The sequence below is a fragment of the Diceros bicornis genome, chromosome 16 (genome assembly GCF_020826845.1).
Source record: "Diceros bicornis minor isolate mBicDic1 chromosome 16, mDicBic1.mat.cur, whole genome shotgun sequence".
Lineage (NCBI taxonomy): Eukaryota > Metazoa > Chordata > Mammalia > Perissodactyla > Rhinocerotidae > Diceros > Diceros bicornis.
Window position 1 is genome coordinate 54501416 of NC_080755.1, and position 24363 is coordinate 54525778.

General features: G+C 37.6%; 1 protein-coding gene across 1 annotated transcript; it reads left to right on the forward strand.

Annotated features, from left to right (window-relative positions):
• On the forward strand, positions 1 to 24363 carry SERPINB10 (serpin family B member 10). Its single transcript, XM_058557273.1, has 8 exons — positions 1 to 63; positions 3540 to 3716; positions 5560 to 5625; positions 6079 to 6216; positions 8074 to 8191; positions 17765 to 17907; positions 20919 to 21074; positions 22961 to 24363. The coding sequence occupies exons 2-8, from the start codon at positions 3549 to 3551 to the stop codon at positions 23363 to 23365; spliced, it is 1194 nt and encodes a 397-aa protein (XP_058413256.1). The 5' UTR covers positions 1 to 63; positions 3540 to 3548; the 3' UTR covers positions 23366 to 24363.

The following is a 24363-nucleotide window of genomic DNA, read 5'->3' on the forward strand; positions in this document are numbered from 1 at the left end:
CTCAGCCACAGTCTCTTACTCAAGAAACGAATTGCCAATTCTGCTCCAGTGGAAGAAAACAAGGTATTGTAAATACTTCTCTATTTAAAAATGTTTATTTATGTTTTCCTTCTTTGTTGAAGTGCCCAGCTAAAGAAAAACAGGAATAATAGATAAAGTTCCATCCTCCAAGAATTCTGTACAAGTCAGAGAGGTTTAACCCTGAGCTGCTCTAAAATTTGTATTAGAAAGAGCGCTAAGGGGGAGAGAGCATTCATTTCAAAAGAAGTTAGAGGATCCTTTTACCAGGAATTGTGAGACTATGGATGGAGTTTCCTCCAGTCACATTTCTGGATTTGCTACTTCTGCATCTGTCAACGTCGGAAAGACAAACAGAGTATTCTCAGAATAATTGAGCCAAAACCCTTCTAACCCTTTAGAAGGGTGAGCTGGCAACATGAATTTGATCCTGGTCATTAATGTATGGAGCTAATGGTTTGACTCTCTACTCCTCATCCCCAGCCAACATCCAGTCCTGGCCACCATTCCATGAGGCATTAGCTTTCTTCTCTTCCATGGAATAATCTAGGCCCCTACCCCCCACACCCCTGCCTTATAGTAGATGTCCACTATAAAACACCTCAAACTGTTACCTCCCTTGGAAAATGGCTTTAGGTGAATATAGAAGTGCTGGGGGAAGATGTCTTCTCTGATATGCACACCTCCATGAAGTAGGTAATATCATCAGTGTCATGGGGAAGTCAAGAGGCTTTGGCTATCCTCTTATGCAAAAAGGGATGAGAATCCTTTCCACTCCCTCCTCCTGCTCATCATAATCCCTCTTTTCTTCCTCCTCCTGTTCATCCTCTTTCATCACCCAATCCCTACCTTTACCATTAAAATCTCACAGACAATGAACTACAATGACAAAAGTAATTGTATTCAGAGTCCAGAGAATGGGATTGCAGTGATAACTCTGCTATAGCTAGCTGTGCATGTTAGTCAGCACATGTAACCCCTCTAGGCCTTTGTTTCCTAGCAGAAAAAGTGAGTCAGTTGGATTAAAGGGACTCCAAGCTTCTTTCCAACTCTGATATGCTAGGAGTGTGTGTATCTAGGATGAGACATTTTCATGAATGACACTATCCTTGTCCTACATTCATAGTTCTCTAGCTTCTCTGCTAAGCCTCTTTACAGATCATGATTTTACATATACATATTAATATATGTAAACTGACATAGCTTAAGTACCTGTTTAGAGCTCTGGAAAACTGCAAAAGAGCAATTCATTCTGAAAATGGCACGGTAGGCTTCTGATCTAGACATTTGTAGTCTTCTCTGAAAAGATCATTGTTCAACCCTTGTGTGGACAAATTATTTCCTTTAAAATCTTGTCCTCAAATTGTGCATGCTTCAGAAAGCACTTTTCACTGTTGGGTGAAATTTTGCTAATTGCTGATTTAGCACTTTCATAAATTTCTTTGAAAAGAAAAAGAGAGCAGGAATTTTTCCTCTTGCGCAGGCTACACCTGGATATATTAATGATGATATTAATGAAAGACTTATGAAGCTGAAGATAACTGGATATTAACTTTCCTCAAGAAACTGGCTTTTTCATTAGAGAGTTATTGTTTTTGGGAATTTGTTACAAGTAACTAAACTCCAGAATAACCATAAACCACAGGTGGATAAAAATCCCAGTCCCTAAGGTAGTACTTTCTCCTCTCCTCCCTTTATGGTGAGTAGGGTTTGGCCGCAGACTCAAGCATTTTCCACAAAATGTAGTCCACAAGTTTTAAAAAGATAAAGTTTAATATATAGGCAGTAAACAAAGCATTATTTGAATGAATATAGCCTTAAAGGAAATAGAGATATTATTTCCAAGATCTGTCAAGCATTGGATCTGTCACGGAAAAGTACTCACAGGCAAGTTTTAACATTTTATGATGGTGTAGAATTACTACAAAACCACAGTTGTTTTTTTCTTTAATCAAATGTTTGCCTAGGATTATCATCAGCTTCTGGAATTCAACAGGGGCATGATCTAGAGGCTGGGAAGCTGTTTTGTTAAGTGTGAGGCTATGGCTGGGAGGGGTTTCAATAGTATCACTGTTAATCCAAGTCATGATGAAACCAAAACTGTGTCTGCACATGCCTCCCGCTTGATTCAATTATTTGACTAGAGAGAACTGACTTTTCCAAAGTTGTCACTCTAGGTTTCTCAGAGGGCCAGGTGATGTCAGTGGAAGACCAAGTTCTATACAACATTGGCACTAATGGAAGGTTCTAGGCCCAGAAATTTGATTTATTTTTAGTGATTTAACCAGTTGGAGAAATTATTTGGCTATAAAATGACCATAGATTGAACTAGAAATTACTTTGATAGAGACCTAGTCTTAAAAGACTTAAATTAAAATGTAAGGGCAACTAGAGGTGAAATTTAGAAGTTGAATATAATATCAAAAAAGATGAGAAAACCTGAGTCTTTTTGTTTAAGAAGACCAGTTTCAGAGGGTCTTGAGCGAGTGAGAATAAAGGCAAAGGAGTCTTGACTTCTCGACTTCTCTGTAAGCATTTCCCACTAAATTGTGAGTGATTTCAAGATTAAATAAGTTAAAAATGGTGGCTAAAGCCCAAGCAATGAACATTGTAAACAAGTACTTATAAGTAACCATTTTGTGCAAAGTTCTGAGCTAGGTGCCGTCAGATGTACAAAGCAGTGGAAGAAAATTTTGCTCTCAGGGAACTTACCCTGGAGTTGGAAAGATATAAACATGAAACCAGAACCAGTAGTGTGATAAATGTCAAGCAAGTGACAAAAACTATGTTATGAGACTTTGGTGGCAGACATGCTCCCGTGCACCCAAAAGGTCAGGAAAAGCTTACAGAGAAAAAAAGGAACTTGAACAGACTTGGACTTCAATAGAATAAAGGAGGATAAAGGCATTCCAGAAACCAGGAATATCATATATAAAAGTGTACAGGAATAAATAAATAAGGTTAAAAAATATAAAAATATGAATGAAAGGTAAGTGAGAAAAATCACAAAGTTGAAAAGATGTCTAATTATTTTTCATTAACTGTGTAAAGTCATCAGTCGTATGGTGTACTGAAAAGAAACACTGGGCTGAGAAAGCCAGGAGACCTGGCTCCACGGCCATTTTTATTGTGGCATTCTCAACAAGGAACCGCTAGCTGACAAGAATCCGATTGTTCTCTGATGTGCGTTAGCACTAAAATTTGAGGCAACTCTCTTAAACTCTCTGGACTTCAGCTTTCCAATATGTAAAACAATAATGTTGGACTAGAATTTTTCTAAAGTCCATTCAGGTTTTGTGACTATATATACATATACATATGAGACACTTATTATCATCTAAATATATATATGGATAGATTACTTTTTAATCGTTATATCTAATTGGATAATATATACTTTTATCATTTCAATGAAGGATGATTGAAAAAATAATTGTGTAAGCCAACAAATTCTTTTACAAAAGTAAAATGAATTGAAAAGGTTATTAACATGTTCTCTATCTCTCTTTTATTTTTCTTAGGTTTTGCCAATGGATTCTCTAGCAAAATCAATCAACCAATTTGCCCTGGAATTTAGCAAAAAGCTAGCTGAATCTGCTGAGGGTAAAAATATTTTCTTTTCTCCCTGGGGCATCTCAACCTCCTTGGCCATGGTGTACTTGGGCACCAAATGTACCACTGCAGCTCAAATAGCCCAGGTGAGTGGGAAAGGCCAATCATCCTCCACTGCCTTGAAACAAAATGCTTTCTTTACCTTTTATCTTCATTTTTCTCCTGAAATCCAAATAGCCACGTTTTACAACTATATCCTCCAAAACAAAAGATACACTTTAAAAAATTTTCTATACCATAAAAAGAAGTCTGGGAAAGGGAATCAATTTGAAAACTGTTAGGAAAACCACTTAAGAACCTGTGCTCTCTACCAAAGTCAGATGAAGAGATGAGGAGATTAACAAGTTTGGTTCAACACCAAAACAATTTTATTTTGATTATTAAAATATTTCAAGCAGTGATGGCTCAAACTTTAAAGAATAGAATTCATCAGCATCTTTCTAATCCCAGAAGGATTTTCTTGAAGACACAAATAGAAAAATCAAGTGAATTCTGTTCCCGTGCTTTGCTTGGCTGTTTCATTGTTTAGCCCCTGGTTGTATGGATGAATCTAAAGATCTCATTAGGAGCATTAAAAATGGCAAAATAATGGTATTGTATAAGAAATTATTGATTTGCTGTAAGTATCCTCAAAGCATAGTGTGTGTGTGTGTGTATCCATAGATAGAAAAATGTATAATAAAACTGCCACATATATATGTATATGTGTATATCTATATATACATGCATATGTAAATATACAAATATATATGTGTGTGTTTTAAATAAAAATAAAAACAAAAAAGAGTAAATCCAGCCTTAAATTAGACAAGAATTGAAAGGCCAAGTGACAGAATTTCCACCCAAAAGGGTGCCCTCTGTGCCAAGTATGGAAATGTGCATGGCCACTAATTCTGAGTGAGATGGGCAGAATAAATATTCTGTCAGTCTGGGCCTAGAATATCAGACTTATTCTTGTAGTTCACAAGATATTGTGTGGTTTAAAACAACAAAATCCTGGTTCACAGTTAGTTAATAATTGGTTAATTATTAAAAGGCTTAACCATTAATGTGATAGACTTAATCTTAGATGGATTCCAATTTGGGTCCATTTCATATAAATATATTGCTGAGTGTTGCTTGCCTTTGTTTTATTTAATATTTATTTAACCAGTAACAGCCTCAGTTTGCAATTGAGACTAATGAGTTGCTTATGCACCTCTTTTTTCTAAGGTAAATGTTCCCTGTTCTGTCACCATGTGTCAGCACAAGTTTTGATAAAATAGACTTTATTCCCTATTGTGAGCTGGGTCCAGGATGTGGGAGATGGAATTATCGCCTTGTTTTCTACCGTTGTACTATTCAGGGGAAACAAGGATGTCCACATCCTTCCTGTTAACTTTCAAATGAAATGCTGGGGTGAACACAAAGAATGTGTCTATATGTCAAGTGCAGTAGACAATGAGAACTGAAGCATTAACCCAGAACAAACAGCAAATACAACCCTTGAATTTTTCAGATAATTGGAGCAATGGTGGTTTTTGCTTAAATTGCTAAATGATGGTTTCAATTGAACACACAATCTTCTTTTTAAAACAATCATAGATAAAAATGAAACAAGGAAAACAAGATGCTCTAAGGGTATTCCCAAAATCATCCTAAATGTCCTACAAAAATATTAAAATAGTCTAGCAACTTAAATTAGACTTTTTAAAATTTACTTAAAAGCAGCTCTTGACTTACTCTATTCGTTTAGCTAACACACCATTTAAGTCAAATCAGAACCCTCCTGGTTAATAACATATAACATATAATTAATGTTATATAACATATAATTAATTAATTATATGTTCTGTAGCTATAGGAATGACTGACTTATATTTACTGATGTATATTTCATATGATTACTTCTCTGCAAAGTGCCCTCACATATTGTCTTTTAAATTACAGGTGCTTCAATTTACCAGAGACCAGGACATCACATCTCATCCTGAAAGTGAAAAGAAAAGGAAAATGGTATATCTTATATTTTAATATCCATTTGACGATTAAGGAGAGAACACTTTTAGCACATGTATTTTAGTGGGTAATTCAAGCAACCTTTAATATGTAAATTTTCTTACAAACATATATTAAAATTATAGAAATCGTTTTCAAACTACAAAATGTCTACAGTTTTTGGAAGGGTCATATTCTTTTCCCTTACCTTTCTCCCTCCTTTTCTTCCCTTTCAAAACTGCTCCACTTTCAAACTCGTTCTTGCCTTTGCAAACTAAATGTGAAGGAAATGACGTCCCCCAACAGCTTTTAAATTCTTGCATTGATAACATTACAGAAAACATTTTTTATTGACCATACAATCGATTTCAGCTTTTGTTCATAGCACACCAATTTCATTTAGATACAAGATGTTCATATATATGTAGTTTCTGTTCAACATTGTTATTTGACTAATCCCTTTTTTTAAAGGAATTGAACTCGAGTGAGGTTGAAGAAATACACTCTGATTTCCAGATGCTTATCTCAGAAATCAAAAAACGCAGCAAGGCCTACATACTGAAAACAGCCAACAGGATATATGCTGAGAAAACTTACCCATTTCACGTTGTAAGTGCAAATGTGTTATTTTAAGCTAATGGGGAAAAAAAAGAGCCATGTGAGACCAATCAATAAACTCTGTACCTTTCTCTAGGGACCCCAGGCACAGTTTAATGTGGTCAGCACTTCCAGTAAACCATCATTTAGACCAACTAATAAGTGTCTAGTTGTAAAGGGAACGAATAATGGGTCTCAAACCAGATCCAGTGATCAGATCTTGATGCCTAGAATAAAGGGGTACACTGCAGGTCCACAGTCATGAACACATGTAGACATATGGTTTATATAATCCCTGGGCCAACACTGGTTTTACGGGAAATGGAGCAAAATATGTAGAGTAACTAAGTAGGGTAAATCTGAAGAGCAGAGGGTGGGGTTGGTCATAGAAGTGTGGCTGGAGACTGTGTACTCAAGAGCAAAGCTGACTTTGGGATCAGACAAATCATTTCATATCATGACTTTAGAGACTTTAGGAAAGACTGTTAACATGGAATAATATTAACTTCTCCCCTTCTCTGATGGATGAACCCTATCGTGCAGACCACGACTTTGTCCTCAGTTCAGACTCAAGGGATCCTCAGAGTGGTCCACCCTGAGCCAGACCAAGCATTTACTCCTCTCACGTTTGTCCATCACGCCCTTTGGCACATCTCAGAACAGAGCAGGAGGACCTAGGTGCCCAGTGGGCAAAGAGCAAGGAAATGGGATAGAGTAGAGGAATAGCAATCAAAAAACTAAAGCTATCTTGTGATTTCAAGCAGTGCCATCCCTGCACACAGCCAGTGATCTCTGGGGAGTTCAGGACTTGGGCTTTGTTAATACTAAAGGCAAAAAAGCAACCAAATGAGGTCTTAAAGACATTTTTATTAGAGGTAGTCTCATGAAATCAGGTTTTATTCAGAAGTAGGAGAGATGATTGAGCTGGATGAGCACTTGAAGATGAGAAGGATACAGAGACACAAAATGATACATCTTTTAAGAAGTTCACAAGTCCTAGATGTGCTCAGAGAGGTTGATCAGAACCCATGAGTCAAGATAGGGAATCGTGCCTTGTGAATCTTTAAATTTTCTTTTTACTAGATTATAGATTTTACAGAATTCAACTTTCATAATCTTCAAACCACTACCTGGAAACTAAACTAATGCACCCCTTTTACTGCACATAATTCCTTCATAAAGTAAGCAAACAGAAAGAGTACCACAACCATCCTGAGGGATAAATTATGTTCCCAAGGCAGGTGCCCTCCTAAGCAGCACTTACAGCTGGCTTATGATGACTGCCACCAGGGTAACATCATAGGGTGGGAAGGAGGAGGCCCAGCTTTTTTCCTCAGGATGCCTGATGACACATTTGGCTTTGCTTAGAAATCAGTTTCCACAGCAGCACATAGTTTTCCTCAGGGGCCTCCACAGGTTCTTGAGCGTTTAGAGTCCACAGCAGGCAGCTCCAGACCCACAAGCCTCACTTTGGTTCCATCTCTGCTGCAGAAAGAAAGCCAAGTACAACTCTCAATACCTCTCGACTCTTGCAGTCACTCCTGGATTCCCAGAGTGCTCCCACTTCTCACCCCAGCCCCATTTCCCAGGCGTGAATCAAAACACAAAAGAAGAGGAGGTAGACGCTCCAGAGCTGTGGGAGGCAGGCCTTCCTTCCACACCTGGAGTTCTCCATGGCTCCTCAGCACCCAGCAAAATTTGGAGAGGAGGTATTTAGTTTTTGACCAAAACTGTAGTGGGCAAGAGAGAAGGGAGCAACGGAGGGAGGGGGTTCAATTACCTCTACCTAGTGTTTTGGGTAATCTAGATAGATTTGATTTCTCAGTTTTGCACAAACTCTACAAAAGGAGATTTTCCCATATTTTCCAGAAATATTTAGAAGACATGAGAACATACTTTGGTGCAGAGCCACAGTCTGTTAACTTTTTGGAAGCTCCTGACCAAGTCAGAAAGGAGATCAACTCTTGGGTTGAAAGTCAGACGGAGGGTAAGCTTTCACCAAGGTGTCCGCAGAGTGCTTTCTCCAAGCGTCGTTTAATTATTTTGAATTTGTGTTATGTGTAAGCATATGTATTTCTTAAATGGAACGGTGAACACATTCTAAATATTCAGAACATTTCTTTCTATTCATACTCATAATTTTTAGAATCACAGATTTCCCAATAAGTCTCATCTAAAGCACGTGAGTCAAGACATCCACTTCACCAAGCAGACAAGAAAATACCCTATTCACCAATTCCAAAGAGGAGACCAGGGATAAAAAGCAGGAAAATGAAAACAGGAAATTTGAAATACTGCTGCAGTTGTGGTTTTTAAAGAAAGATAGCTACTAATTAATAATAAAAATGTGGCATTAAATGTGCTATATATTCTTAATTTTCAGAATAAGGTCAAGTATTAGTTAGAGTACATACTAAGCTGTTGTAACAAAGAAACCCAGACTACAGTGGCTTAATAATAAGATGGAAGTTTATCTTTTGCTCCCATAATAGTCAAAAGGTAGATAAGCATTCTCTTCCATGAGGCCATGCAGAGGCCCAAACTGGTGAGTCAGCTCTGCCATCCTCAAGACATGGCTTTCACCTCTAAGTCTAAGATGATTCTTGCAACTGTCAGTTTTATAGTCCACAGGAAATGGGGAAATGAAAACCTCTTTGCTTTTAAGGGGTTGCCCTGAAAGTGTCACACATCCATTCCACTCATCTCCCAAACTTAGCTACATGGCGCACTTTATGCTAGGGTGGCCAACTTGTCCCAGTTTGCCTGGGACTTTCCTGGTTTTAGCACCTAAAGGTGTCTCAGTTCTAGGTAAACTGGGATGGTTGGTCTCCTGGACTTGCTGTAATAAAGGTCTGTAAAATGTAGTTTTAGCTGGGTAGCCACATGCTCTCCTAAAATTTGAGAGTTCTATTTCTAAAAGAAAATAGAAGGAGAATTCTCCTAGGTAATTTAGCAGTCTTTTATTATGATCCTTATTTTAGCAATTAGGAAGCTGAAGCTTCAGGGAAATTAAGTTACCCGAGATCAGACAGTTTAAAGCCTTAGAAATAGGATTCAAACCAAAGTCAGTTTAGTTCTAAAATCCGAACTTATTTCAATACACCATGCTGCCTTTTAAATCGATATTTCTATTGATGCTCCATTATATCCCACAAAGAAATACAAAAGGTATAATCATTAATGAATATTAATAATTAAGCTCTTGCTTTGCATCAAAGTACACAGAATGTTTAGGCGATTTGCCCTGAAATTCAGAGTTCATCATATATACCTGCTAGACATACCTGCTGAGGGTCCCACATATTTCATACTTAACATACTTGAAGTCATATTCAAGATGGTTTTCCCACAGCTCCTCTTCCTTGTGTGTTCATTCTCCATCTCAGTGAATGCATGCGCCACCACACACTTGTCCAGACCAGAAATCTGTGGGATACTCTAAATTCTCGCCTTTCCTTTGCCTCCTCTACATGTTTCTGAGTTCGCCTTTCCTTTCCAATCTCTTCCTCCTCTGCTTTCACTTTTTGTCATCATTTGTTTGCATTAGCACAATAATCTGCCTCTAATCCTTTTTTTTTTTTTTTTGAGGAAGATTAGCCCTGAGCTAACATCTGTTGTCCACCCTCCTCTTTTTTGCTGAGGAAGATTGGCCCTGGGCTAACATCCATGTCCATCTTCCTCTACTTTCTATGGGACGCCGCCGCAGCATGGTTTGATGAGCAGTGTGTAGGTCCACGCCCCAGATCTGAACCTGCGAACCCCAGGCCGCTGAAGTGGAATGCCCAAACTTAACTGCTACGCCACTGAGCCAGCCCCAATCTGCCTCTAATCTTGCTCCCCTCAAATCCAGCCTCCATTCAGGCGTGCAAATGACCTACCTAAAATAGAAATTAGACCAGGTAGGCCACCTCACTCCTGTACTCAAAACCCATCCATGGTGCCCCATGACGTGCAGGATGAATTCAGCCTCCCTAAAGTGACATATAAGGCTCAGCATGACCGTGGAACCTTGCCTGTCTCTCCACTTCAACTCTGCTCGCTCCTTGACTCAAAATTTAAACTTCAAGAATTCCCAGTGGCACAGCTTCCTACAACTCCCTGTGCTACTTCACGACCCTGTGCCTTTGCTTATGCCCTTCCCTGTATCTGAAACACCTTTCCCTGCCCTGTCACTCCCAATCCCTCCACAGCCACTTGATAACTTCTCAGGGCTTCACTCAGGTCTATGTCCTCCAGGAAGCTTCTGGCTCCCAGGCTGGGCTAGGAGACTTCCTCTTTGCTCTCAGAGCACCCTGTAGGAACCTTTACCTTGACACCTACCATATTGTTATTGAAATTAACTGCCTGTGCCCTTGCCTCTCCTACTGGACTCAAGTACCCCACGTGCCATAACACTGCCTTATTTGAGTTTCAGCTTTGAATTACCAACACATGACAGGCCTGCTCATATAGAACAAGAATATTTATTTGAAATGAATTGAGGAAGTTGGCAGCCCTGTATTCTCAGTTCCTTTTTCATTGAACTAGTGACTCAAAAGCCACAAGGTGAGGCAAGAGTGACCGCTATACTTAACTTACTCCTGATTTGGATTCATCCAAAAGTAAGTCGGTTTTTTAGAATCATAGATTGGCTAGCGTTTACTGAGTACTTGCACTGTTGCAGTTTGCAAGAGGACCAAATATGATTGTACAGGCTAAAGCCCTGTGTGGTAATACATGACACAAATTCAACGTAGTAGAAGTAGAAGTAAGAATAGTGCTGGAACGGAACTAAATCTCAAGTCTCAAATTCCTGGCCCAGAGACCATTATGTTGTCTGTAAGACAGGTGGGAACCCCACAGATAGGAAGACTGGGAGCAACTAGTCTGCTCCCTTACACCCGAAAAAGCCTTTCAGAGCCAAGAAGAGAGCCATTGTCTGATGCTGCATAAACATGGTTCTTAGGGTCCTTGTCACACTTCCCCAGTGTAGACTGACACACTCAAGGAGCATGACAAGATCTGACCGTCTAGACTCAGAGTTGTCCTTCTCGTGATCATAGAAATGTGCCATAAATCTGCATTGCCCTGTGTGGTATAGTCACATGTTCTATCCACATATGACCATAGATCATTTGAAATGTGGCTAATGCGACTGGAACTGAATTTTAATTAGTTTAAATTTAGGAAGTCATGTGTGTCTTGTAGCTACCATAGATGACAGCACAAAAGTTTTGTTTCAAAGAACTGAGCAAATGATATTTTAAAATTGAGGAGACTTCAGATTACAGTCACTATGTAGTCAAGATGTCGAATGGTCACACTTTGAAAAATCCTCTGTTGTCATACCACTTGTTAAATGAGAGGTCCCCCAAAATAAGTTCACCCTGGGCATGCTCAGAATCTGTTATGAAGCCTCTGCTCCCACATCTTCTGACCTCATTCCTCCAGCTGGCCCTGCCGGCTCTATTTCTTAGAAGTAGAATCTTTCAAAGAGAGACAAAGCTGCTGTAATCCTTCTGTATTTTATTTTACATATTGAATACAAATATTTGGTATTTGGGGGCTATTTGACATCAAATAAAATAAGGAATTAATCAACTATTCAGGAACTTTGACTTTCTCAAGACAGAGTTCCACACGGCCTAAAGGAAAAGTTGCTAGAAACATTTTGGCGTGACTATGTTCTATCTGAACCGCCTGAAAGAAGCTTCTTACTTTAAGCTTTCAGACAAGCCTTCTTCCAAGAAGCCGTATGGACTACTGGGACATACAGCATTCAGTCAAATTCTCAGTGATAGATGCAATTATTTTTTTCTGGTATGTCTTCTTTATAGTCTTAAAAGTGGAGAACTGGGGATGATTATTGTCCACAAGTTTTTAATCAAAATCTATCATGTTTGGCGTATTGCACACTCTAGTGTCACATTACTATGTGCTCAGCAGGATTTACCCTGAATATCTACAAAGAGAATGTCTTTCCCATTACCTATAACTACTAAGGACATGCGCCATGAGCAAGCCAGTAGGTGGCACTTCAGCACTCAAGAGAATAGTAAAACATTTTCTTTGAAGTCAAATTACTTCAAATTACTTTGAAGTTGTATTTAAGTACATTTTGTACATCCTTTGTAACATAAGTTATATTTTAAGTGTCCTGATGCTTGGCTGTGGGTTCAAGGGGCTAGGTTGCTTGAAAGCATATGAACCTGGAGAACAATGCAATAAAACTTAAATCAACTGGATCTCAACCAACTTAAGATCAATCTGTGCAAACCTCAATCCTGCATATGTTCTATTTGCACCTACAACTTTATCAAATGATAGAGTAATTAAACAAACATGAAACAGAGCTTTAAAAAAAATAAAACTTCTGTGCAAAAAAAAAATTTTTTTAAATGACACAGAAGGCCTCCCCATGTTGCATCATAGAAGACATTTTAAATTAAGTTTAATACTGTCTTTAATAAGATAGAAAAACAAGTACTAAAATGTTTCGGAAAGTTTTGACATCAGCATTTAAAGCCAAATTTAAATTTAATTTTTAAAAGCGAAAAGTCTGTTTTGCGGGGGTTGTTTGCTTTGTTTAGGTTTGAATAGACGTATCCAAGACCACACCTCAGATCCACTGGAATCTCTAGAAGTGCTGCCCCCAGAACTTTTAAATAAAGCCCCACAGGTGCTTGTGATGGGCCCCTGTGAAGGCTGGAGCAGGCAGTGGAGGGGTCGCTGGAGGCCCTCGTACAGGCGCCAGAGAGCCAGTTTCCTGAACATGCGCATCTCTTCCCAACCTCGCTTTCAGAGACTTCACGTTGGTACCCTGAAATCACTGTGTGAGAATAGCCACACCAGGGCAATGGGCTAGACATCAGGAGACTCCTTCTCTACACCCCACCCTTACCTGGAGCCAGTTTACCAGCCAACCACTAGAAATGGGACACCAGAGGTCTGGACTTCATCTAATTTTTATCATACTTCATTTACCTACTATTGTTTTCCATACCATATTTTTTTTAAAAAAAAAAAGGAAATCAAAAGTTAAATGTCTAATTTTAGTTGTTCTTAACTATTTTAAAAAGTTTTATTACATATGTCATATACAATCTTTATTTTAAAAAATTCAATTTGGCACCATATAAAGTAAGAACTAGAAGGCCCTTGTTTCCCAATTTTTCTGTGTTTGTGTATTTTCCTTACACAATGTAATAATATTTTACAACAGTGCTGTAACTTTCCTGTAAAAGGCTAATTAACCCATTCACATTTTTTGTGATGATTAATATGTCTGGCCTTCTTGCTGTCTCATAATTTGGGGTTTTCTATTTACCATGATTTCTTTTTCTTTTCTTCTTTCATTTCCTCTGTTGCATTGATAAAGTTTTTTTTGTTCTACATTTTTCTCTAGTATTTTGGGTGTTACAGAATTTATTTCTATCATCTTTCTAGTGGTTGCACTTACATGTAAAACAGATCATATAGAGATGATACATGTAAAGTATAATATATATATATATATGTATTTTCATGTCTGGAGCTAATCTGGCATTTCCTCCTATCAAACTAACCAAAAAGTTTAACATATTTTCACTTTTCTACTCCTTCTCTTCCATAAAACCTCTCCCGTTACTGGAATTTTTGTTTCATCTTGTGATATTTTTTAGAAATATGTTGTGCATCAACAATTATGTACTGGTTCCTTTCTTTATCATGGTTTCTTGTGTTCCATGTCTTCCTTTCTTTGATTCATTTTTATTTGCTGGCATCCATTCTCTTGTAATTATTTAGGAGGAGGTCAGATAATCTATAAGGTGATAAAATTTCTGAGAAATACAATATCTGAAAATGTCCAAATTTTTCTTTCCCCCATATTAATGGAGTGGCTGAATATAGAAGTTTCAAAATTCATTTTTCCTCTAGACAATAGCATCCAGTGCTGTTGATGGAAACAACAAACCTGTACTCCACATCCTCCCCAGAAAATTTTAGAAGTTTCTCTTTCTTTTTGTTCTGAGGTTTCAACATTATGTTCTAGGTAGGGGTCTTTTTAAATTTTTAAAAAAATTCTGCCTGGAACTCTTTTTAGATAAATTTAAAGACTCCTTTAGCTAAAGGAAATTGCATATATTATTTATTTAACTATTTTCTTTTCTCCACTCTCTCCATTCTTACCTTCAGTACTCCTAATAAACAAATTTGGAATCTTGGGATCTATCCTACATGCTTCAATCTTGCTTTTACACTGACTGTTCATCCTTTTGCCCTTCTGCTATGCCCTTCTGGCTCATGAAGTTGCTCCAGCTGTATTCACTCTGCTATTCACTCCATCTAGTTAGAGTTCTATTTTGAAAATTACATATTTTCTACTTTTACAATTTTTTCCCCTCAAGATCTATGATTGTTGGTTATTTCTTCTTTATGGGTGAGATCTCCTGTCAACTCTTTCCAAATATGTAAATTTTGCTTATTTTTAAGTCTTTGTTTTGTTCATTAATTCTATTTTCTAATTTTGCTTGTTGACTTTGGTGCTTCTCCCTCAGGAGGTTGATTTTCCTAATTGTTTAGTCCTTTTGATTTTCTGCTTATCCTTTTGTTTGAGAATCCCAGTTCACTCATCTTTAGTTGACAGTTCTAATTAGAATAACTTGTCTACAGTGAATGTTGGGCTGATGCTGATGTGCTGTGCTCATAACTTGTCTTCTAGATGTGGGAGGCTCTCTGTGTTTGGGGGAAATTCTCAGCTATTTGGAGATACCGTCCTAATGCCACTATGACATAAGTAGGTGTCCTTACTCATTACACCGACTTGTAAGCTAACGTATTTGCTGCCCGTTGCTGGCACACAGGGAGGTATAAAATGTCGGTAGACCCAATTGCTCCAAACTTGTGGCTCTCAGTCCTGGCTACACATTAAATTCACTAACTCCTAAGGCCAACCCCAAATGAATTAATTCAGATCTCTGGGGGTGAGGCTTAGGCATCAGTATTTTTAAGTCCCCAGGTGATTCTAATTCTCAGCCAAGGCTAAGAACCATTGCCGTAAATGGAATAAATCCCTTAATTCCACCGACACCCCTCCCCGCCGCAACAAGCTCCATGTACACACAGCCTTTGAGCTTCTAACTCCCCAGGCAACACTCGGATTTTCCCGGTAGTTAGTTGTCTCTGCTGCCTTTTCCGTGCTGTGGTTTCCTCTATCAGTCTAATCCATCTGCATTTTCTCTTTGGGGATTCTTCAAAATTTCCAGTCCTTTAATGGCATCTATTCTTGGTTTACATTCCTGTTTCAGAATTATTCTTCTTAACAAATATTTGTTTTAGAACTAATTAAGTAACTCTGGAAAACAATATTTTGACTATATATTCTGACTTTAAGAAAGGAACTGTACACAAATATTGTACCCTACTTAAATTAAATTTGTTTTCATAAGAGAATGGGTTGGCAATTCCGAAAGTATTTTATGTATATTCTAGGATTGAGCAAATAAGTAAATCTATTGGGAATAACGAGGGCCAGGTTTCTCACTGACAGAGAAAGGAATTACAAACAAGAAAAAGGAAAGGCTAGGGGTTGGCCCAGTGGCATAGTGGTTAAGTTTGTGTGCTCTGCTTTGGTGGCCCCGGGTTCTTGGTTTTGGATCCTGGGCGAGACCTACACACGCTCATCAAGCCATACTGTGGCAGCGTACCACATACAAAATAGAGGAAGATTGGCACAAATGTTAGCTCAGGGCAATCTTCCTCAGGAAAGAAAAAAGAAAAAGCAAAAAGGAAAGCCTAGAAACAACCCCGTGGTGCTGGATTGGAAGTGGACGTATCAATATGACCTTCTAACCATTAATGTATAAGTAGAAAGAGAATTAGATAGGTATGGAAATAGATACAGATGTGTGTATAATATATATATTTCCTAAATCTCTCCACTGAGCAATGACTTCCCAGTAGTAATCAGCATAGCCAACACTCAGATCTTGACTTCTAAATGCCATCCTTCAAAAAATGTAACCAGGGCTCATGAAAGAAATGTCAATACCTGGGCTAGGACATGGAAAGTACAAGATAAGCCTTAGGACATCTTGTGGTACCAGAAGGTAAGGAAGTGCTCAAAATATTTGGTGACATATCAAAAGGATATAGGAGCCAACTTGAGGAGGCTTCCAATAACAAAATCTGGGACAATTTGAGCCTTGAAATAATAATGATAGTAATGAATTATAACCAATAGAGTAAAATAAATATCCATGAGTCTATATTGATATAAATAAATAATTGAATACCTAAATAAATGGAGGAGAAAGGAAAGATCTTCCTCATAGTAGAATTCCAGTTAATAAATGTAGAAGGAATTTGAAATGTAATGGAAATTGAAAATCACCAATTGAAATTTGGCAAACACCACAATAATAATTGTTTCAGGCAAGATTAGCAATGGATGCCAACATTAGTGGATGAAAGTTTGATGAGAAACAGGATATTTACATAGTCTCAAAGCATCTCCCCACATGATGTTTATTAATTACAAAGGGAAAAATAGTAATTTTACAGAGGAGAAACCTGGAGAAATCAAGTCATTAAAATTAACATCACCGGTAATGAGACATATGAACATCATGTACATCCTGATATAATTCACTGAGAAGGACACAACATTACTTCTGTGGTTATATTGGTTTCTTAGAGCTGCTGTACCAAATTACCACAAACTGGATGGTTTAAAGCAATAGAAATGTATTCTCTCATTGTTCTGGAGGCTAGAAGTCTAAAATTAATGCGTTAGCAGGGCCATGCTCCCTCTGAAGGCTCTAGGGAAGGAACTGTTCCATGCCTCTCCTAGCTCTGGTGGTTGCTGGCAATCCTTGGCATTCCTTGGCTTGTAGATGCATCACTCCGATCTCTGCCTCTGTTGGCACATGACCTTCTTCTTTGTGTCTTTCCTATGTCTCTGTGTTTTCACATCTTCTTCTCCTCTCTGTGTGTCTATATCCAAATTTCCCTTCTCTTACAAGGATATCAGTGACCGAATTAGAGCCCACCCTAATCCAGTATGACTTCCTCTTAACTTGATTATATCTGCTAAGACTCTATTTCCAAATGAGATCATATTCACTGAGACCAGGGGTTAGAACTGCACATATCTTTGTGGCGGACATAATTCAACCCACAAGGGTAGTATTCTCACAAAAATGCATAACTAAATACTATGTTGAGGAAATATCAGACAAATCTGAACTGAGAATTGAGGGACATTCTACAAAACCTTTTCAAAAGTGACAAGGTCATGAAAGACAAAGAATTAATGAGGAACTGTCCTAGGTTAAAGGAAACTAAGAGAAAATGAGAACTAAATGCAACTTGAGATCTTGGATTGATTTCTGGTCCAAAAAAAGGACTTTATTGAAACAATAGATGAAATTTGAATAAGATCTGTTAAGAGTGTTCTATCAATGCTAACTTCCTAGTTTGGATCATTGGTGGATATAAAATGTTATCACTTAACAGTATTTCATAATCATCATTTTTTTAAGTGTGGCATATCACCAGGCTGTAACTACACTATTTGAAACCTGTCCTTTTGCTCTTGTAGGAAAAATCTTGAATCTCCTACCTGATGATGCTGTGGATTCTGACACCAGAATGGTTCTGGTGAATGCCCTTTACTTTAAAGGAATCTGGGAACATCAATTCTTAGTCCAAGACACCATGGAAAAGCCTTTCAGAATAAACAAGGTGGGAACTTTTTAAGAATCAATATGGATTTTTACCTGGCATTGCAAAGGGGATTCTATTTTAATTCACTCTTCTTTCTGAATATATGTTCCTGTAAACTATGGCTCTTACTAGAGCTGAGCTAAAAGCCCCCAGTTCCATCCCACCTGGAAATCCTTCTTTCCTTGTTTTTCTCTGAGAGTAGACTATTCACATATATTATCATTTAGTCCTTGCTACAGCTGTGGTAGAGTACGTAAGGTAGTTATTATATTTATTTCCCAGGTGAGAAATACAGCATGGGTCAGTGACTGGAGCCATGCCTAAGTTAGAAGTCTATCAGAACCATAACCCAAAACTCTTCACTATTAGTCTGTTCTTGTTCTACTAAACCAATACTATCTTCTACCAAACTCTTACCCTTCCATAAGTAAAAGAAACAAAAATTTAAAATCTCACCTCTTCTATTAAGGTTTCTCTCTGGGTCAGTACACAATACATTTGTTTCTGTAATGGGAACCCACCACAGCAAAAAGGGAGACTAATAGAAAGTGACAGATATATCTCATAGAATGCACGGGCTGGAACGTGGCTGGGTCTTGGGACTTGAGTGGAAACAAGGATTCAAATGTGGTCAAGATCCATTCTCTATCTTGTCAACTCTGTTTCTCCCATCATTTTTGTCTCAGGCTGAAGTTTAACTTTCTCTGCTTCCCAGTCCACAACGGCAGAAGATGGCTGCCCACAACACCTCTTCCATTCTAGAGACCAGTCTGATAGATCTTATTCCAAATTCGTAGAGAAGGAACTGATTGGCCAAAATTTGTTAAAGTTGTTTATTCCTGGGGAGGGTCATCTCACATAAGCAATGCTGCTGAGGACCTATTGCTGTGATCCTGCGGATGTGCACATTAGGCAGTTCTCAGACAATCAGTGGGATTAAGATGGGGTAGGGACTGAATATATAATCCAAAAGGTTAACTAGAAATGAGCTGGATAGTTACCTGGCTTAATGCATTCACTCAGAATTTTCAGCTGAATAGCATTCCAAACTAGCTCTGGTAAAACAGGAATTGTATCAGCATTCGCTTTTGTAACTAAGAGGAAATAGGAAGTGCAGGAGTGGGATCTCTAGAGTCTCAAAACATCATCTCAGTTCTCTCTCTCTCGTTTCCCTCTAGTTGTTGCCCTCATTCTCTAATAGGAAGATGGAATTGATCCATATGACCAGGGAATATGGCTGCCTCATATTCAGTCTTCTAGTTTCACAACCCTACTAGATAGAGAAAGTCTTTGCTACCAGGCTTAACAGAAAGCTCCCAAATTGCACTCTGGTTGGTGCCATTCACGTGCTTATCCCTGAAACAATCACTATATTGTGGAGGTTCCTGAATGAACAGCCCTGGTCATATGGCCACCACCTTAGAAGAAGGGTGGGGCTTTGTGATTGACATTTAGCTCCATATAGAATGGATAAATAACATATGTCTACAACATCTGAATTGCAGTGTTTTGTTTTTGTTTCACCACTGGCTTTACTAAAAATAGACTTTATTTTTTTAGAGCATTTTTAGGTTTACAGCAAAATTGAGAGGAACGTACAGAGAGTTCCCGTATACCACCCCCATGCCACACACACACACAGTTGTCCCTATTATTAACATCTTGCATTAGTGTGGTCTATTTGTTACAATTAATGAGCCATTGTTGATATATTATTATTAACTAAAGTCCATAGTTTACATTAGGGTTCACTGTTTGTGTTGACAGTTCTATGGGTTTTGATAAATGCATGTCACGTATTCACCATTACAGTATCATATAGAATAGTTTCACCGTCCTAAAAATGCCCTGTACTCCACCTATTCATCCCTCTCCCTAAACTCCTGGCAACCACTGATCTTTTTACTGTCACTATAGCTTTGCCTTTTTTTAAGAGTGCCATATAACTGGAATCATATAGCATGTAGCCTTTGCAGACTGGCTTCTTCCACTTAGCAATATGTATTTAAGGTTCCTCCATGATTATTTGTGGCTTGATGGATCATTTCACTTTATTGGTGAGTAATATTCCATTGTATGGATGTAGCAGTTTGTTTATCCATTCACCTTATTGAAAGGCATCTTGGTTGCTTCCAGTTTTGGCAATTATGAATAAAGCTTCTATAAACATTTGTGTGCAAGAGTTTGTGTGGACATAAGTTTCTAACTCATTTTGGTAAATACTTAGGGGCACAGCTGCAAGATCACATCGTAAGATTGTATTTAGCTTTGTAAGAAACCATCAAACTATCTTCCAAAGTGGCTTCCATTTTGCATTCCCGTTGGCAGGGAATGACAGCACCTGTTGGTCCATGTCCTCACCAGCAGTTGATGTTGTTAGTGTTTTGGACTTTCAGCCATTCTAATAGGTGTGTAGTGGTATCCTCATTGTTTTAATTTTCAATTTCTTAATGACATATGATTGAACATCTTTTCATATGTTGTATGTTTTCCTTTGGTGAGGTATCAGTTCAGATCTTTTGTCTATTTTTAAAATTGGGCTGTTTGTTTTATTATTGTTGAGTTTTAAGAGTCCTTTGTAAATTTTGGATACCAGCCCTTTATCAAATATGTGGTTTTGAAATATTGTCTCCTATTCTATTGCTTGTCTTTTAATTTTTTTAGTGAATTTCAGTTTTATGATACTAAAATACTTTCTCAAATGTTTGCATGTCAGTTTCTGGTTCATTGGCATTTACTTAGTTTGCATAAGACTATGTACTCTTTTAAGTGTCTGGTAGAATCCAGCTTGCTATGATTTATGAAGGTTGCCACAATAGTGTTAGAGAAAGAAACTCCCACAGCAGCCATTGATGATGTTATCCTGTATAACATATTTCCAGAAAGCAAGGTCTGAATAACCTTATTCAGCATTTAGCAGAAGATCACCAATTTTGCCAGTGTCTCAGACGACTGGGAACCAATGATGATAAAGAATTATGGATTTGGTGGGACTCCTCCTCAGTGACTTTGCTACTTGTTTTCTATAGACTACAAGCAAACCAGTGCAAATGATGTCGATGAAAGAAAAACTTCAAGTTTTTCATATAGAAAACCCACAAGCCATAGGCCTTCAACTCTACTATAAGAGCCGCGACCTCAGCCTGCTCATACTACTGCCAGAAGATATCAGTGGGCTGGATCAGGTAAAGACATTATCTGTCTAACATAAAGATGGTTCCAGTGTTTACCCCTCCCGGGAAAACAATAAGGACATGGTCTCCGTGTCTGAGTAGAGGAAGGCAACCAATATATGTTGAGCCCTCGGTACTTTACCTTCACAATATCATTTAAGTGTCACAAAACTCTGTAAGGTTAATATTACTACTACTCAGAAATGTTAAGCAATCTATAGACACCTTTAGCATGGAGTAGCCACACAAACAGCCACACGAACAATAGATACAGATATTCTTTGTCAGTCCCACAGCTGTCTGGATTGATCATAACAATCTTTCAGTCAGTCTAAGTCTTTCTTCTCCTTCTTGTAGGACCTACCTAATTGGAGGTTAATTTTTTAATCACTTGCATTAGTCTAGCTTTAGATGTATATTTTAAAATATTAAAGTGACTTGTAAAACTTTTTTTTGAGGAACATTGGCCCTGAGCTAACATCTGTTGCAAATAATTCCTCCTTTTTCCCTTTTTTCTCCCCAATGCCCCACGAGATAGTTGTATGTCGTAGTTGTACATCCTTCTAGTTGCTATACGTGGGACGCCATCTCAGCATGGCTTGATGAGCAGTTCGTAGGTCCGCGCCCAGGATCCGAACCGGTGAACCCCAGGCCACTGAAGCGGAGCATGAACTTAACCACTACACCACCGGGCCGGCCCGTCTAAAACTTTTTAAAATCATTTTTATTAAGTAAATAGCCTTCAGGAGAAATCGTCTGTCTCAGTATCATCTTCAAGTATTGTTCAAGTTAATTGTCAGACAAATTTCTATTAAGCCTGACATAACTTTGGTCAGACCACATTTATGAGCAATTTGCATGTGTAAATTGAACATTAGTTTCTCATGCAATAGGTGGCTTGTCTTCCTTGCACAGTGCTTTCTTTTCACGTTTGCCAAACTCTTTATACTTATGTTTCCATGTCCCGACTAGTGTGTAGAAAAGATTTCGAAATTGTGTCCAAGAATTTGTGAAACTAGAGAGGATGGTAAAAATAAGGCCAAGTGTTGACAGTAAACCATTAGAGTCACACCCTTATAGGGTTAGTCTTTCTTCCTAAACGCGCAGTTTCCTGAGCTGAAGAATTGCCACATTATTAATGTACATCATTTAGATATATGTCATTGACATCAATATTTGGGTCCAAAAATCTCTCAAAATAGCCAAAGCATATGCTTTGAAACAAACAGGTTATTTAAAAAAAATCAAACTCATTGTTTTTCCCTCATATATACATATGCATATATTTATACACATACATATATATTTATTGTTTGAAAAATTTAAAATATAAAGAGGAGAAAAAGTACTCTCAAATCCACTATTAAAGTCATTACTCTTAAGATTTGGGGATTTTTCTTTCTTTTCTTTTCTTTATAATTTATAGTTACTAAATTATCTTCACATTATAGAGTATAGCATTTTATTTTATCTCAGATTTTGTTTTCAAAGAACTGTCTCCCATGTTATTAAGGCTAATTTTTGTTGTGCCCTGGCATACAACTTCTCCTAGAGTATTCACTTTTGTGTAGACAACATCTAAATGCATATTTATATTGATGTATTTGTGTGTGTAGTTGATGTCTTGCATATTACTGTAGAAGTACTTCCATTTTGAATCATGGTCTAATTCTTCTATATCCTGAGAACTATTAATCTGTAAAACAAAGATTCTGTAGGTCAACACCATGAAGGATCTCATTATAAACAGAAAATTTCCAAACATGTGTGTTTTGATACTGTTGGTAACGGGAATAATCATAATTCATCAATGTAGTATCTAGGGGTCTCCCTCGACAAATATGTATCACTCCACTCTGAAATTACTGACTCTTTCTTCCTTGGTTCCAAACCCGCAGCTGGAAAAGGCCATCACCTATGAGCAGCTGAGTGAGTGGACCAGTGCAGACATGATGGAGTTGTATGACGTGCAGCTGTATCTTCCCAAGTTCAAGCTGGAAGAGGCTTATGATCTCAAGTCAGCTCTAAGCAGTATGGGGATGAGAGATGCCTTTAACCAGAGCAGAGCTGACTTCTCAAGAATGTCTATGTTGAGAAACCTATTTCTGTCCAACGTTTTCCACAAGTCTGTTGTGGAAATAAATGAACAAGGTACAGAAGCCGCAGCTGGCACTGGGAGTGAGGTGGGTTTTAGAATTAGACTCCCCACCATTGAATTCAATGCAGACCACCCATTCCTCTTCTTCATCAGGCACAACAAAACCAATAGCATTCTCTTTTATGGGAGATTCTGCTCCCCCTAACTCTGCATCTCTCTCATCAAACAAGAGCATCTTACAGTGTGAAAAATGCACCATAAGATGGAAAAATACAATTAAAATAAAAAACAGTTTGTATCCTAGATCTTTTTCACATATGAATATTAGCAAAAATATTTTGAAATAATGCATTCTAGTGATCCCATCATATCTATATAGCTAGAGACAATGGCAAATTTTATTTTTACCACTTAACATTTGTCTTAATGTGACTTTTATTTACATTTCAGAAATTCTGTTATTCATTGAATGCCTTACAATTCTTGAACTGCTTGGTCACTGTATTTTCATTGTCACTTATATTTCACACGCATTATTTAGTTAAGAAAAGTCTTTATGCAGGAAATATATTGATAAACAAGAATTTCTCAAGAATCTTCTTTCTATGGTTCATCAATTACTACTGTAAAATTAAATTCCCCTTTTCTGCTAACTATTAAAAAATACTTATGTTGACATTAATGGAAAAACTAGTGAAATCCAAATGAAATCTGGAGCTTAGTTAACAGCAATGTACGAGTGTTGGCATCTTGGTTTTAGAAAATGTACCATGGTAATGTGAGAGATCAGTATTAGGGGAAACTGTGTTAAGAGTATGTAAGAGTTCCCTGTATTATCTTTGCAACTTTTCTGTGAATCTAAAATTATTCCAAAATAAAAATTGTGTTAAAAATAATTATCATGTGTAAAAGTTGTCACACTAACATCCTTGCTTTTAAAAATCTTATAAACTAGGAGAGTAAATTTCTGATTTATATAAATATGTATTGTTATTTATAAGAAGATATTCTTAGTAATACTGTATTTCCATAAAATTGGCTGTGTCTCTTAATTTCTTTTACAAATGCTCATACACAACTGCTTATTGGTAGTCTCATCAGCTGTTGTTCTAATTTTGGAGATTGATTGTATCATTCTAGGTTGCTTTTTCTGTATTTATCTAATAAAGTGAAAGACTGGATCTGACATGATTGACGTATAAA

Excerpts from the sequence above, each read along its gene's own strand:
- SERPINB10 (XM_058557273.1), top strand. The coding sequence starts at position 3,549 with ATGGATTCTCTAGCAAAATCAATCAACCAATTTGCCCTGGAATTTAGC. Across the intron at positions 5,626-6,078 it reads GTGAAAAGAAAAGGAAAATG|GAATTGAACTCGAGTGAGGT; the intron begins GTATATCTTATA and ends CTTTTTTTAAAG. Across the intron at positions 8,192-17,764 it reads GGTTGAAAGTCAGACGGAGG|GAAAAATCTTGAATCTCCTA; the intron begins GTAAGCTTTCAC and ends TTGCTCTTGTAG.